We start from the raw sequence: 16,571 nt of genomic DNA, 5'->3' as shown, positions 1-16,571 counted from the left end.
GTTTTATTCAGTCAATTTAATTGTAAGCAATAAATTTCATCTTACGTGTAAATTGTTTTACACAGTGTGAATGTTCGAGATTCTATTCTATTGATAAGCTTTCGTCTTCGTGAGAATAACAGTGCTGACAAGTCACTGATCAACATGAATCGCAATTACTGTAAAAGCCTCTGAAAATGTAAACTTGGAATATAATCCTGGGATAAAACCACAGTTTATTAAACCTCGCTGTAATTATTTTTCTAATTAATATTATAATGCAGGAGAACTTTGAAACGAGACATAAAATTTATCGTTCTATCCAACTTTCCCTTTAAACTGGCGAGGGCCGCTTACCTGACATTATCACCAAAGCTCTGCATCAGGATCGTCGAAAAAACAGGTCGAATTATTACCCCAAAGATTACGATTAGTTAATATTAATTAAAGCTGGTGATTTACGGTTCAACTCATAAATTGAGATAAGGATGAGAGATCATTTAGATTTCAGTTTAGTTTTTTAAATAAAATGACAATCAATCATTTTCAAAGAACATAAAATTTGTTCTCGTATGTCGTATAAATTTAAAACCATGTAGCATAATTTATCTAATGATATATCTGCATATTTAATCCTGCTAGCATAATAATATTTCTATTATCTAATTGTTGATTAATTGACATCTTCTGCAGAGTTGTTTGTTAATTTTTATTTTTGTACACTCTACATTAAATTTACCAATACGACAAAAGGGATATACAAAAGCTATCATCAATTATGACAACTGAATTGATCCAAGCCATCATATTGACACCGTTGATATTTCGTCGTTATCCTAACCTGGTCTATTAACGTTTACACTAATATTTATTGTCTCAAACAAGAAACCTAGCAATAATGCAAAATTCGCAGTATGATAAACTGACAGAAGAAAAAATGATATGAAAAGATTTCTGCAGTCTTAGGATGATTTTAACTGTTTTGTAAGTATATAATTATTTTCTTTTTTGTAATTATGGATTTCTTTAATTTTTGCTAGTTTTATGTCTTTTTATCATTATTATTATTTATTCAGAGATCGTGAGATGCGGTCTGGTGTTACTTAGTTTGAGAAAAAATTTTCTTTATCGTGCCGAAGTTTCGATCATTATTGAGATCATCATCAAAGAAAATGTTTTTCTTAAACCTACATCACACCAGACCGCATCTCACGATCTCTGAATAATTATCGATTAACGGTTAAAATCATCCACCCCGGGTGTTGGCAGTCTGGGGCCAGACCTAGGTCCTACTAGTCCAACCACACAAATTGGGTCCAGATGCTATTTCAGTTATTCAATTAAGTGGGGCGCATCGAGCAACTTTTCTCCACATGCTGGAAACTTACCTGGGCTTGGCCAAAAAGTAAGTGCCTGTACAACCTCGCTTAGCTTATCCTTAATCGTGAGAGAATGACCCTTTTTTATGAGTCAGATCCGCCGAAGGCCACCTATCGACAGTGCTATAAGATAAGTGAGTGCTTCTCCGATCCGTCCCAACGACGCTGCCGCTTCCTTCATGTTTTTTATTGTGTCAGGGGGTGAATCCGGAAGTTGGGACGTCTCGGAATTAGCCACCTCTTCTGCTTCGTTACGCTCCAGACCGACGTACCCTGGAGCCCAGACAGCAACCCCCGTTTTGCCGAGTCGCTACTGACACCTTGGTCTTATCCTATGTTGCCTATAGGTCAGTTATTTCAGCCCATTACAACATTTCGAAAATCAAATCCATTCTCTCTCTCACGCATTCTTGAAAACAATCTTTCTTATCTGCAAACCAATTACTCAGGGTAGTAGAGTACTCCATGTTCATCATGACCGTTTACATCTATTCTTATGTGAGGGTGATGGAATACCCAATATTCGGCCATGTACACACCAATAAATACATTCACTCTCTACTGACGCTATGTACACAAAACTGTCAGCACTAAATGAAACGAAGCAACTCTGTTTCCTACAAAAATCGGGTGGCACTACATGCTCTTTGTATGGAGCCAATTTTAATCCTTAATAGGGTGAGTGTAACCCTTTTTCTACGAGTCAGATAGTCCCAGGGCAACCTATCGCATGTATGTTCTTGCACGTGAGAGCTTCTCTGATGACCCGGCCCACCGACACTGCTACCTTCTTTTCTTTTGGAAAAAATATTTTCTCAAAAAAAAAAAAAAAAAATACTACATACTACGGCAGAGGCCGTCCGCTGAAGAAAGACGCATGATAGATTATCAAAAATGTTATGTATAAATTACAATTAATTAAGGGTTTTAGTTGACATAAAAAAGTCAATGGCACGAGCGGGATTCGAACCCACGATCTTCGGCTTGATACGCCGCTGCTCTACCACTTGAGCTATCGTGACCTCGATCCACNTCAAAAGGTGGGGTTGAGATGGGAAGTTGGTGTCCGAGTGGATCGAGGTCACGATAGCTCAAGTGGTAGAGCAGCGGCGTATCTTGCCGAAGATCGTGGGTTCGAATCCCGCTCGTGCCATTGACTTTTTTATCTCAACTAAAAACCTTAATTAATTTTAATGTATTAATTGGTCAAGCGGACCACGAAATTAGTGAAGTTATGTATAAACATAAAATAGTAGTTAATTAAAACCAAAATATCAAATCGGCAAAAGTTAAATAATAACATAACTAAATTTTATGAAATGAGAGAAGACATTTACCCGCATTTTAACGAGAAATAAAAATTCAAAATAAACGTGATGCAAAGCATACATTTTTAATGACGTTTCCTATTAACAACAATAAGTTGATCTATGAAATAGAATAGAAAAATAATTTTTCCAGAAATAAGCTCTTTTTCTTGCCAATAGCACGGAATGCCGAAATATTTTATTACATCTTAAATTTTTGTTTTTAAAATTCAAAAGAGGTATAGAAATAACAAATGTTACTTTTTAACAAGTAACTGCAAAAATTACCCGGTCTCTGTTATTTTTATTTTTTTTGTATATTTAGATTTGTAATGGTATTTCAAAAACTGTAACGGATTCTCTAAACTTGGATTATTATTGAATTGATTTTTAGCTTCACTATTCAGTATTTTTTCTTCCTCTCTGGACCGCCTAATCTCGGGGGGAATTACCCATTACTAATTTTTAATAACGTGTCCCTTATGCAAAGAAAGGTTGCTCGACGTGTCCCACATAGTCAAAGCGTGACGTGCCTTGGCTCCCTACAGGGCGCGAGTAGGCATGCCGCCAGATTTAAAGAGGGTTCTCGGACATAACAGCGAGTTTCAGGGTCCCCTATTCCGCTTTTTAAAGGAATTGGGAATTTTTTATGCCTCTTTGTGTTGTATGAGTGAATGTATTTATTGGTGTGAATGGAAAGGGGCTGATGGCGAAGTAGCTTCTCCATCGCGTCTCAGGTTGATGTAGGAAATTTTATAAAATATCCCATCGACCCCAATTTAGATTATTAGTTTATTATAGAGAACAGGTAGATGGAGGAATATCGAATACTCCATCTACAAACAGTATGTGTGCGATCAATATATGTTGGTGTGAATTGTTCACTTGTCCACATAAAAATACCCCAAGTTTTATTTTTGATGCCAGTGAACTCTTAAGACGAAATAATTCAATTCCGAATGGAAGCGGACTTTTTGAACGAGTACAAAGTCAGAATCAACGACACCGACGAAAATAAATTGTAAATTTAAAAACCTTTATATATATGACATTGGATTAATTATTGTGCTCTAGAAATTTGGCACGGACTTTTCACGGTAGCGCCCATTGTCTTTGGCTTTGATTCCGACTATTCATGACTAATCCGCTAATAATAAGTGTCTGCTTCTACTACAAGTTTACTACAGCCTCGATTTAAACGAAATTAGGAAAGAACTGCGCAAAATGATGAAAGAAAAATATTTTAGTAAAGAGTGTCAAACACTAAACAACAGATCTTACAGTCAAAATGAGAAATAAATTTCAAAAATTCTTTAAATTAAAAGACATACATCACGCAGTGGAATTTTTTTTAAACTGATACCCTAGCAGAGAGTGGACCAGGGTACGGTGTCATGGCTAATCCTAGAAAAAGCAAAACGGACTAGCTCTCAAACGAGAAAAGTTCCGCACGAACTGAATCCACTCGGACTTCAAGCTGGAAACATGCCCGTCTCCCTTTCAAAATCCAAATGATTAACGCTTCGTTTTTCAAAAGGGCTGTCGCCCCAGACGGAGAGTGGATATACTGGATCAGACGGTCGAGGAGACAAGGCAAAATTTGTTTTCCCCTCGCAAACCCCCTTCTATTATTATTACTGCCGGAAATGAAACTATGGATTAAATTTTTTTAAATGAAATTATTTATTAAAACTGCCTTTTTAACTAAAACTAGCCAAACCATTAATTTTACAATATAGGGTGTTCGGCTACTCGTGTTACAAACTTTGCCAGTAGATACTACGTTCAAAATGGAACCAAAATGTCATTAACTATGGTCCGAATTTCAACTATTTCGGAGTTATTCCACTTTCTGATTTTTTAAGATTTCACGACCTTGCTTCAGACCGGTACAGTATTTATTGCATTCAGCATTGAGTCCATCAGAAACATATTGTCGTTTTTCTTTATTGAAATATTTTCACATGGTCAGAACATAAGCCCGAATATGTTTTATCTATTTTTCTAAAATTCTCGGTAATAAAGGAAATTCAGTACCCCCTAAATCCCAGATATTATATACCTTTTAACGACTTGCAGCTTTTTTCACAACGGACGGCTGAATGCTAGGGTCGAGTATCTCTAGTATATTCTTTGCTGACTCTAATATTTAACCATTCCACAAGTGACTGGTCCTGATTCCGTATCAGGTAACTTCAAACCCACTGCTTAAACTAATATAAAATCTGCTTCAGTTGGGATGCCGGCAGGTATTCATAACATCGAAATCATTCCAACATCCACGACAGTAAATACGAGATGTCATATTAACCCCCGGGGTGCCGGTGTTTTTGAGAATTTTTTTTTTTTAAATATGTCGGATTAGAATGCAGGACCATTGGACTCTAACCCCGGACTTGACCTTACAATGATAGACACCGTGTTCAAACGTAAAGCCACGAACAAACTTACCCGATGCTACGCCATGCGACGCTACCCGACGCCTTGTCACGTTTTTTTTTTTTTTTTTTTTTTTTTTTTTTTTTTTATAGCCATAAACCATGTGTAGCCATACCGCAGCCAACGCCCCGCGAACCGCCGGAACGGGGGAACCCATCCACCAACGGCACTGCACCCCCATGGTGGAGCAGTAGACCCCCACACACCAGCGGCCCCCGCGACGCCCGGCCGCAACCACAACCACCACTCGATTCTCCTAATGCTTNTCATGGAAACCGACGAAAATCTGGACAGTGGGGATCGCAGAGCGTCGGGTAGGTTAGCGTGGCATAGCATCGGGTAGATGTGCACAGGGGTAATGCAACCTTATGGAAAATCGGAGTTTGGATTTGCGTAGGGTAGCATCGGGTAAGTGTGTTTCTGGCTTAAAGCCGCGACCGATGCACCTAATTTAGATTATTATTCGGAACTCGTGAGATGCGGTCTGGTATAATGTAGGTTTCAGAAAAACATTTTCTTTATCGTGCCAACGTTTCGATCTATATTGAGATCATCTTCAAAATCCAACGTATAAAACATAAAACAGCAATATCCCACTGGCACTCTCAACAAGGCACACAAGAAAAACACAATTATGCAGAAAACAAACACTTTGAGTACCAATACTTTGATTGAATATAAAATATTTTTTTTGCATTGTATAAATTCTTTTTGTTCCACATCCTACATGTATTTGTTAAATTTAAACATTGTTTGTATTTCCCAGGCCCTGAAGATGATCTCAATAAAAATTGAAACGTTGGCACGATAAAGAAAATGTTTTTCTAAATCCGACGTCACACCAGACCGCATCTCACGATTTCCGAATAGTCATTGACTAACGGTCACTAAACACCACACATTTCTAATTTAGATTGTTACTTTTCCATAATTTTGGTCTGCCTATCCTGTCAGTTGCAATTCGCCATCCTCAGTGCTGGGTCTTGGGGATTTTTAAGAGTTGAAGAATCCTTATGTAGGATCGTTAAGGGTAAAGGGCGAAGTTATTAAAAGTTAGTTAATAAACTTAATAAGCCTCTAAATGTGTATAAAAATTCGGCATACATCTATTTTTTTAGGATTTAAAGAAATATCGCTTAACCAAAAGATGTTTATCAACTTATCAAAAAGTTAACTTTTTACAGAAAGAAAACAATATTACAAATTTTAATTTTTGTACTTTGATAATGATACAGTAGTTTTTAGTTGTACTTTTTCGAATTTCAGACGAATTGTAAGGTTTATACCAATTTATTCCATTTCTGAATGGCACGTCTTTTATGTTGTAGTGTCCAAAACGATAGATTCATTTGGTGACAAAATTGCTAATTAGGGCGGTGTTTTGCTGGTTTTCTTGTGGTTTTGTCCGGTCGGACGTTCCACGACAATTAACCGGTGAGCAAAAACACTTCTGCCCAAGGCATTATACGTGCTCATTAGCCGCCATTTGCTGAATTCTCCGTCCTCACTTTAAAAATATACAGGGTGAATTGCTACTCGTGCTACAAACTTCTCCAGTAGATTCTTCACCCTAAAATGAACAAAAAAGTTCATATTGTCCATGGTCCGATTCTCAACCATTTCAGAGTAATTTCGCTTTTTATCGATTTTGAAAGATATCACGTCCTGGCGTCGGAAAATCGTGATATCTTTTAATCTAAACATTTCTCTTAAAATCTATAAGCACCGTTGAAATCCCCGTTAATTTTTAGAGAGAATCAAAATCATAATTCCATTGAAATTTTTTAATTTAATTTAATGCCCATTTAGTATGTAATGCTTAAGAAGTTTACAAACAGCTAGAAGGTCAAGGAAGAAAGACCCAAACGTTTTGCCACCTTCATCTTCTTATTGAAAAATTAACGGGGATTTCAACGGTGCTTATAGATTTTAAGAGAAATGTTTAGATTAAAAGATATCACGATTTTCCGACGCCAGGACGTGATATCTTTCAAAATCGATAAAAAGCGAAATTACTCTGAAATGGTTGAGAATCGGACCATGGTCAATATGAACTTTTTTGTTCATTTTAGGGTCAAGAATCTACTGGTGAAGTTTGTAGCACGAGTAGCAAGTCACTCTCAAACATTAGCAATCCTTGAACCACCATTTTTTCTCTTTTTGTCATCAACATCTTGGTCTCACAACCACTAAATAAGAAAATGACGAGTGCGTTGGAAGCGTTATTAAATCAGGTAGTTTTCCTCAAATTTGCTGCCTTCTGAGACTAAAATTAGAAACTCTGGATTACTTTATACACTTTCCGATTTACACAATTTTCCACTCTTTTTGTAGTTCTGGCTGAAATAAAACACAAAAAATTAGCCCAAACATTTTGCCACCGTCATCTTCTTATTGAAAAATTAACGGGAATTTCAACGGTGCTATTAGATTTTCAGAGAAATGTTTAGATTAAAAGATATCACGATTTTCCGACGCCAGGACGTGATATCTTTCAAAATCGATAAAAAGCGAAATTACTCTGAAATGGTTGAGAATCGGACCATGGACAATATGAACTTTTTTGTTCATTTTAGGGTGAAGAATCTACTGGAGAAGTTTTTAGCACGAGTAGCAATTCACCCTGTATAAATAATTTTCCTATATGTGAACTATTCAGCGCATACAAAAGATTTTTTTTTGCTGTCACCAAGCGGCTCTAAACCGATAAATAATTGCAATCATGTGGTGTACACTACAAACAAAGGAGCGTATCGGAACTAATTTAAGTCGATTGCATTAATTTGATTTAGTTTGATAAAAATATACACTACAAATAAACGCACTCACTCTTTCTTTCTCGTTTTTTTCTCTCGCTCATTCGTCCACAGCCTCAGGACCATTCTATCCTCCCACCCGTTTCCTACATACGCGATATTTCTTCCATTATCTTTCCTTCTCCTTTATCACACTGTCATGGGAAATAAATGACCGTAGGGATGGGTTCGCCTCTAATAACCTTCAAAGTTGAAACTTTGCAAGTACGTAATGGCCAGAAATATTTCGCAATAAACTGAAAGATTTCTCTATGGAATAGCAGAATTTATCATATTGTTTTGTTTTTTAACATAGAGCTTTAACGGCACTGTTGTCCTTATACAAACGTTAAAATATTCTAAAGTTTCCAACTTAAAACTTGAAAAGTTCGATACTCTGACTTTCAATCATTCTGTCTTTCTTTATCTGTTTCTCCTTCTCACTCTCTCTCTCTCTCTCTCTCTTTCTCACTCTCTCTCCCTCTCTAAACCGACGAAAATCTGGACAGTGGGGATCGCAGAGCGTCNTATATATATATATATATATCGATATACGATATTTGACAAATTACAAAAAACTATTCTATTTGTTAAATATAAGAGAAAAATGAAAACATTAAACATAAGACAAAACAAAACATTGAAGTTCCAATTCATAGAACTGAAACATACTCCAACTCTTTGATGATGGTCTATCTATGAAAAAAAAAGTAAATTAAATACCATATTTTCCACAAATTTTCAAAGTCCTTTCTACTGTAAAACCTGATAATCAAAAATTCATCGATTTGTTCGGCTGATATTGACGTTTTGCCTTCAAAATTTGATGGTTTCAATCTTGTAAGTGGTTAAAAAAGAATTAAACATTTTATTGAATAAAATACGAAAATTGAGGTTATGTTGATTTTGGAAATTTAACTATAAACAACAACAATATGATAAATTGCAACGATCCAGGTCATCTGGTGGAAAACTTCAATATCTTCAGAAAGAATAGTTGATTTTTGAGTTCCTCGTACCACCTTTTACAATTGATCAAAATTTCAAAACATGTACAATAATTCATCTTCAAAGTTGGTAGATCCGTTCTGAACATTTTGAATTTTTCTTTCAGTACGAATAAATGGTAAAAAGATGAAAATTGAAAACATCCTCCAACTCTTTCTTAATTACCAGCATAAAGCTGTTTAATAATGTTCCAAATAGTATTTCTCCTGAGAGCGGTTTTCGTACTTTCAAAAGAAAATATCAAAAACATCTGATGGAAAATAGCTAAAACCATCATAAAATCATGTCAAAATAAATAAATTAATTTTATGTTTTATATTATGTGTTTTTGCATTCTCTAAATAATTATAATAATAATGAAAATTAAAAAATAATTGGTTAATTATATTAAAGTAATGTCTAACTAGCACAAATTCTTGTTAAAACTTTTATTGTTTATCTCTTTTTTTCTTTTGATGGTTACTCATTGATTTCTTACATGATAAATAGATATTTTCTTATATATTTAAAAACCAAAAATTATTGTGTTGTAAAATATTTTGTAAAAAATTAGTAAAACTACGTTTTTTCTTGTATTCTATTTGTAAAATAAATTGCAAAAACAAAAAGAGTCTTTACAATTTTGTATTGTGAAATATTTAGTAAAAAATTTGTAAAATTTTCTTTTTCTCTTGTATTCTGTTTGTAAAATAAATTGTAAAGACCAAAAGAGTCTTTACAATTTTCTATTGTGAAATATGTAGTAAAAAATGTGTAAAACTTTCTTTTTTCTTGTATTCTGTTGGTAAAATAAATTGTAAAAACCAAAAGCATCATTACAATTTTGTACTGTGAAATATTTAATAAAAAATGTGAAAAACTTCTTTTTTCTTGTATTCTATTTGTAAAATAAATTGTAAAGACCAAAAGAGTCTTTACAATTTTGGATTGTAAAAATATTTAGTAAAAAATGTGTAAAACTTTCTTTTTCTCTTGAAATCTGTTTGGAAAATGAATTGTAAAGACCAAAAGTGTCTTTACAGTGCATAAATTATTTGTTTAATGCAAAATATACAACTCACGTTAAGTGGAAGAGAAAAGTCAACGAGACCTAACTTTGCGCGGTTAAATAAAACTTTTAATCAATCTCCCCCCCCTCTCTCTCTCGCTCTCTCTCTCTCTCTCTCTCTCTCTCTCTCTCTCTCTCTCTCTTATTTTATTTCTAACCATTTATCTATCTTTCAATCTATATCTATATCTATATATTTCCCTTCTCCCTCTCTTACTATCTATTTCTTCCTTTCTTTATAGACAGAAAAAAAGAAATAGATAGTGAGAGAGGAAGAAGGGAAATATATAGATTGAAAGATTCAAATGATAGATATATAAATNATATTACCTGTACATACCTGTATACATATACCCACTTACTTTTTCTCTCACTCTATCTTTTTATATCTATAAAAATTCACAAAAAAAGATTGGTAAAACCTTACATTATTTCCGATATAATTGTGATTATATATTAAAAAAAAATAAAAGGCATTATCCCTGATCCTGATTTTTTTAGACAAAAATCATATGTGTATAACTTTATCTTCTCTTTATGCAATCAATTATATTTCTGCGGTTTCTTTTCAGGAACTGGACAACCATCAAACACATTTTATTTTAGTTGATTTTCAAAAAGAAAAACGAGACTGATGAGAGGAGATACCCCGAAATCTATATCAATGAGAAAATAAATGAAATGAAGAAAATGAGTTTAATGGTTGTTTAGTTTCTAAAAAGAAACCCAAGACATTCAGAAAGTTAATAACCAAAAAAGAAGAGTAAAACATGTTCATTTTATACTTCAATTCTTTCTTTTCAATCTATATATCTGTCGATTCATTTTTTGTTATCAAGACGCTCGTGTGACTGACTACATTGATTGTTAAAAAAATCAAAACTATCGGAAAGACAAAATTGAACTTCTTGGGCTGTTCGAATTGTTCGGCTTATTGCCAAAGCTGTTGGTGAAGTAAATGCTTCGGAACTATGCCAACAATTTAGTAAAAGGGGCCTCTCATAAGTTAAATCCAACCAATTTTCTTCAACGTATCGCCGTTTTGTCCCGTACGCCTTTGCCGATTCGACCAGGCCTTTCAAAACCGGATTTCACTGAAGATGAAAAATAGTGTTCTTTAAATTAAGGTTGAAGGATCGATGGCACCGATGTCTCGGGTGAAACCTCAATAGCATAGTCCACAATAGGTCTCCATTCGCAAGAACTGCCATTGTCCTTTCTGCAGGTAATGGGAGTATATAGGCGGCTATTGTTAAAAAATTTCAAAAATATTTTCCTTTCCTGGAAAAAGATGTTTTATTTCTTAGCGTTGTTACAAATAAAACAGAAATTCGCCACGGGCGTTCGGAGATGCCAACGGATTATTTCTAAGATAAACAGAAATAAAATATTTGTTATTTTATCTTTATCTTGTTCAACTCAGCACCGACTTAAATAAAGCGTATGTTTTTTAAAAAAAGCTGGCAATTTTCCCTGTGGTATTATTCCCTATTTCCTTAGGGCAGAAAACGTCGAGATTCCAATCTAGACGGGCAGAAGTGACAATTTCCTTCCAATAAAAAGCAGTGATTGGCAGAATAAGCCCAACCACTAATATGCTTCCCTTTCTTTCAGCTGTTTGCTGAACCTACCTAATATCGGCATCCCACACCGAGGTACAAATAAAAACAATCGAGCTTGGGTATTAAATAAAAAACGCTTATTTTGTTTTTGCGTTTAGAATTCCAAACCTAATAAACTCATTGGTTTAACTAAAGTTTAAATAAAACTAGATGGTGTCAAATTGACTTTTAATGTAGTCAGCATTGATTATTTTATACCTGCTTCCTGTGAAAGTACAAGTAAGCAAGGAACAATTCTTACCGTTTGAGTCAAATAGCAGCTTTGAATTTTTTTTTTCGAGGGTTCGCAACAGGATGCCGGTGTTTTTGAAAAAAGCCCATTTGTAAGTATGTCGGATTCGAATGCAGGGTCGCTGGATTCGAACCCGGGACCGTCACCTTACAGTGATGAGCTCCGTGTCAACGCCTAAACCGTTGCGGGCACTGACGCCCCCTTGAAATTATTGTCACGTATAAACAGAGATTTAAGAAAAGGTGATTCAATTTTAAACCAACTTCTGTCTTTAAAAGCCAAAGTTACCATAAGATGAACTTAATGTTAGCAAGAATTGGACATTCAAGCCGCAATTGTCTGTAGAAAAAATCACCCCCCTCTCTCGACAAGTGAAGGAACCGGAAGAAGTATCTTCCGCAAGAACTATTTATGAAAATTGAAACTCACATGGGAAGAACTGTTTAGCTATCCAAGATGAAATGCATGCGATTATGTGAATGTACCATGGAAAATCTTGAAGAAGGTTACACTTACAAAAAGAAAAAAAATCCTTAAGAGCGTTAGAACACTGAGATATCGCATCCAAACAAGTCAATGAATACAACCAAATTTTGGACATTTTGGTTGTATCCTTTGACTTGTTTGGATGCGATATCTCTGTGTTCTAACGCTTTTAAGGAAGTTTATTTTTTTAAATTAATATGATGCGCTGATGAGCTTTTTATTGGAAGGAAATTATCACTTCTGCCAGTCTAGATAGAAATCTCGACGTTTTCTTCCCTAAAGAAATAGGGAATAATACCACAGGGAAAATTGCCAGCTTAAAAAAAATACGCTTTATTTAAGTCGGTGTTAAGTTGAACAAGATAAAGATAAAATAACAAATGTTTTATTTCTGTTTATCTTAGAAAATATTATGATTTAATAATATGATGGATATCAAGGCATAAAATTTTTTTGGAAATGAAAAAGCAGGCAATCTTGAGAGGATCTCCAAGACCATTTACAGGATCAATATCAAATACAGATCAGCTAATAAAATAAAATTATTTCAGAATGGCTCATACCTAACGTAAGTGAATTGGGTAAACCTCTCCCCAAAGTAAAGTTAAAGAAGTAAGGTTAAAGAACCCTCGTCCAAACTAGCAAACATATTGCAAAGGTTAAGCAACTAGAGAGATTGGGCATTGGCTTCTGAGGAAATATCTTCAACAGCCATCATATTTTAATATGATGAAGAGAAAGAAACTGCCACTTTGGTTATCTTCGAAGAGAAGCAACTGCTCAATGTAGATAAATCCAAGATGACCAAGGGTCGCAGTCACTAATCATTTCCTTTATAAATGAAAAATAGAGTCAATTGAACTAAACTACGGATATAAATGTTATTTTTGCCTCCTTAGAGTTGGGATAGTACGGTTCTTCCTTCCTTGATATGCCACAGGCTTTCGATCGAGTTTTGAATTAGGGCTTGCTTTTTTTGCTCAAGGACATTCTGTACTTCGAAGCTACCTCACTATCGGTACTTACAGATAACTCTGATCCGGTCATTTTCACTAGAAACCTTCAGGAACGCCTCACACTATTGGTGTCATAGAGTGAAAAAAAAAGAATAAAATTTCACCCGGAAAAATCCATTCGCATAACCTTCATTCTCCGCAAAACGATCTCTCCTCCGGTCAAGTTCAATCAAATACCTCTTCCAACTGTGGACAAAGTGCAGTACCTAATCCTCATCCACGACTTAAACGGCATTAAGTTATGAAACTTACGTTCTTTCTGCACTCATTGATAAACGCTCTAATTTATCTCTCTTAAGCGAAAGACTGCTTTGTAATACCATTATGAAGCCTATATGGGCCTAAAGACAGGAAGTATAGGTTCAGCTGAACTCTCCAACATTCTCCGTATTCAAAGAGCCCAACCCATAATCCTCATAAAGATCCTGATGCTCTCTTTTATGTACCCAACGAAACTACGTATATACCTATTACTTTTGTCCAAGATCTAATCCACTCTCCTTATCGCCAATTTCAATCAAACCCAAAGAGAAGAGACCGGGAGATCTTCTTTCTAATGTTAATGAAACTAACATCCATTAAATAGAGAACAACTAAGACCCATGGTAGATCCTCGGCTCTTGTTTTTTATTCATTTTACACACTCGCTGTTACGTGATACCCTACGGAGTTGTAAAAAAATTATCTAAAAGGAGTAATGAACACACTTTAGACATACTCAGACATAGTAAACTCGTGATGAAACAACTACCAACAAAAATGGCAAACATATTGCTACAGTTAATCCAGGTAAAACACAGGGATTCATAGTGCTTGATACAGGTTGCCTGTATATTTGAAAACACATAAACAACATAGGTATAATTCATTAATTATGCTAGTTATGTTATGCAATGAAGAAGATGAAACTGTCACTCATATTATCTTCGAATATGGAACAGCTTTTAAAGGAGATTATTGTAGGGTACCCAGAGGCCCCAACTGAACTGCACTAAGGTATTAAAGAAGTAACGAACGACCTACAGAGGTGCCAGACATGATAAATTCATGATTAAACAACCAGCAACAAAACTGGCAAACATATTGCTAGATGATCTCAATAAAGATCGAAACGTTGGCACGATAAAGAAAATGTTTTTCTGAAACCTACACCACACCAGACCGCATCTCACGATTTCCGAATAATCATCGACTAACGGTCACTAATCACCACACATATTGCTACAGTTAAACAAGGTGAAACTTAGGGCTAATAGGCCTAAAAAAACATGGGCACCTAAAAAATATGGGTATGACCCTATTTATGTACTTGTAATGATGAAGAACGAATTTCTGCTCAAATTATCTTCGAATATGAAAAAACTGCTCAATAGCCTATGGTATAACCTATGGTACCTCATCATCCTTTCATTCCCTCTCTCTCTCACTCTCTCTCTCTCTCTCTCGCTCTACCATTCTCTTTCTCTCTATCATTCTCTTTCTCTCTCTCTTTCTCTCTTTCTTTCTCTCTATCATTCTCTTTCTCTTTCTCTCTCTCTCTCTCTCTCCCTCTTACGCCTTCCTTCCAACAACCATTACTATTTTCCTGATAATTACGAGGTTTTGGTCAAACAAACGCCAGCATGGTTTCATTTGTAAATATTAGAAACATATTTTGGTTGAAAATTTAAGGAACTGAAATAAGTTTTGAACTTTAAAGTCGTAATGAAACGTTTTACCGAATTATAAAGATATTTTTTAAACGAGACACCGTCAGTTTTATAACGGGGCTTGCAAAATGCCTAATATTATTAAATGGGCTTTGGTTGAATTGGATCTCATTACATGCTAAGTAGGAGCGAAGACTATGAATATTTCAGTGGACCATTCAAGAATCGACGTCTCCTTTGATTGTTTTGTTCAATTCGAGTGATTTTCGCTCCCTTTATTAATTCACACACAAAATTGTGATATTTATCGGTTTAAAAATTGATATTGATAAGAATGAAAAGGAAAATTGTTAAAATGTATCTTTACACAGGATGACCTTGTGGACTTGTTTTGATCTAGAATAATAGGTGAGTTTTATTATTCTGTAAAGTAAAAGTTTTGTCGTGTTGAACGAGGAAACTCTAATAAATAAACACAAACTATTACATCAATTTTTTCCCACCAAGGTATCTGCATAATGATTACTAGACTCATAAATGTGACACTGAAAGTTCAACCTGTGCTTCTGATAACGGCGGAACATACTGCGGTGAAAGTTCAATTTAATAAACGGCCGGGCTTCATCGTAAAAATGGACCCGGTATGGACTTGATTTATGAACAAGCCCTCCTTCACAAGCTTTCAAAAAGCAATTTACCAAATATACGACCATTCAGGGGCAATTAATATAAAATCCGTCCGTTTAAATTTTATCACGTTACAAATACAAATGAATATGAGAATTAATAGATAAACTTTACTCACTCGTATTCTCCTCATAGCTGCTACAATTTCTAATCTGCTGGATGGTTTCGGAACGTCCAAAGTGCCAATGTACTGCAACATAAAAAAATAATCTTAACAATTTTTTACAAATAATAAATGCCAATTTTTAGCAAAATTCAGCCATATTGTTGTCTAATCAAAAATCCAACAGAAGCCGAAAACAAAGGTACTACAAGAAAAAAGACTACTACAAATGTCTACTACATAAAGTTGATAAAAAAATAAATCCGATATTTTTTATAATAATTATAACTAATTGATCTTTAATTAGGGTTTTAATTGAGATAAAGAAGTCAGTGTCATGAGCAGGATTCGAACCCACGACCGCTGCTCTACCACTGAACCCAACGTTTCGAATTTTCCCTCCTTTTTGTCATTTTTCAAATGTCGGGTAATCTATTTAATTATCGGCGACAAATGAAATGGCCCCGGAGAGCTTTAGTGAAGTATACTTCATTTGCTTATTACATCTTTTAAGTTTCGTCGCCCGATTGACCAAATAATCATATCGAATAATATCGAATCCTGCTCGTGACCCTGATTTTTTTATCTCAACTAAAACTTTAATTAAAGATTAATTAATTGAAAATAATTTATTTTAGGGCCACGAAACCTAACAGATGTAATAATTATAATAAGAAGAAGAAAAATAACTTTATTCTGGGACTGGTGACCCCTAAGAATAATTTACATGAAATAAATAAAGCAATTTCCTTCGATGAAGTTAAAAGTAAGAAAATATAGAAATCTTGGCACAATGTATACCAATAAGGCAGGACAGAAGA

The 16,571-nt window shown here is 34.8% G+C and overlaps 1 protein-coding gene across 2 annotated transcripts in view; it reads right to left on the bottom strand.

Annotated features, from left to right (window-relative positions):
- LOC106673851 (carboxyl-terminal PDZ ligand of neuronal nitric oxide synthase protein) overlaps positions 1–16,571 on the bottom strand; it is a 405,816-nt gene that overhangs the window by 165,864 nt on the left and 223,381 nt on the right. For both annotated transcript variants that reach the window (XM_014406196.2, XM_014406194.2), the window contains exon 2: positions 15,766–15,837. In XM_014406196.2, the coding sequence (XP_014261682.1) occupies positions 15,766–15,837 (72 nt within the window). The remainder of the gene's footprint in view (positions 1–15,765; positions 15,838–16,571) is intronic.

This window comes from Cimex lectularius, unplaced genomic scaffold, assembly GCF_000648675.2.
Source record: "Cimex lectularius strain Harlan isolate CLEC.00 unplaced genomic scaffold, Clec_2.1 scaffold12, whole genome shotgun sequence".
NCBI lineage: Eukaryota > Metazoa > Arthropoda > Insecta > Hemiptera > Cimicidae > Cimex > Cimex lectularius.
The sequence above is the reverse complement of the archived record's forward strand: the minus strand, read 5'-3'. Positions and strand labels throughout refer to the sequence as shown.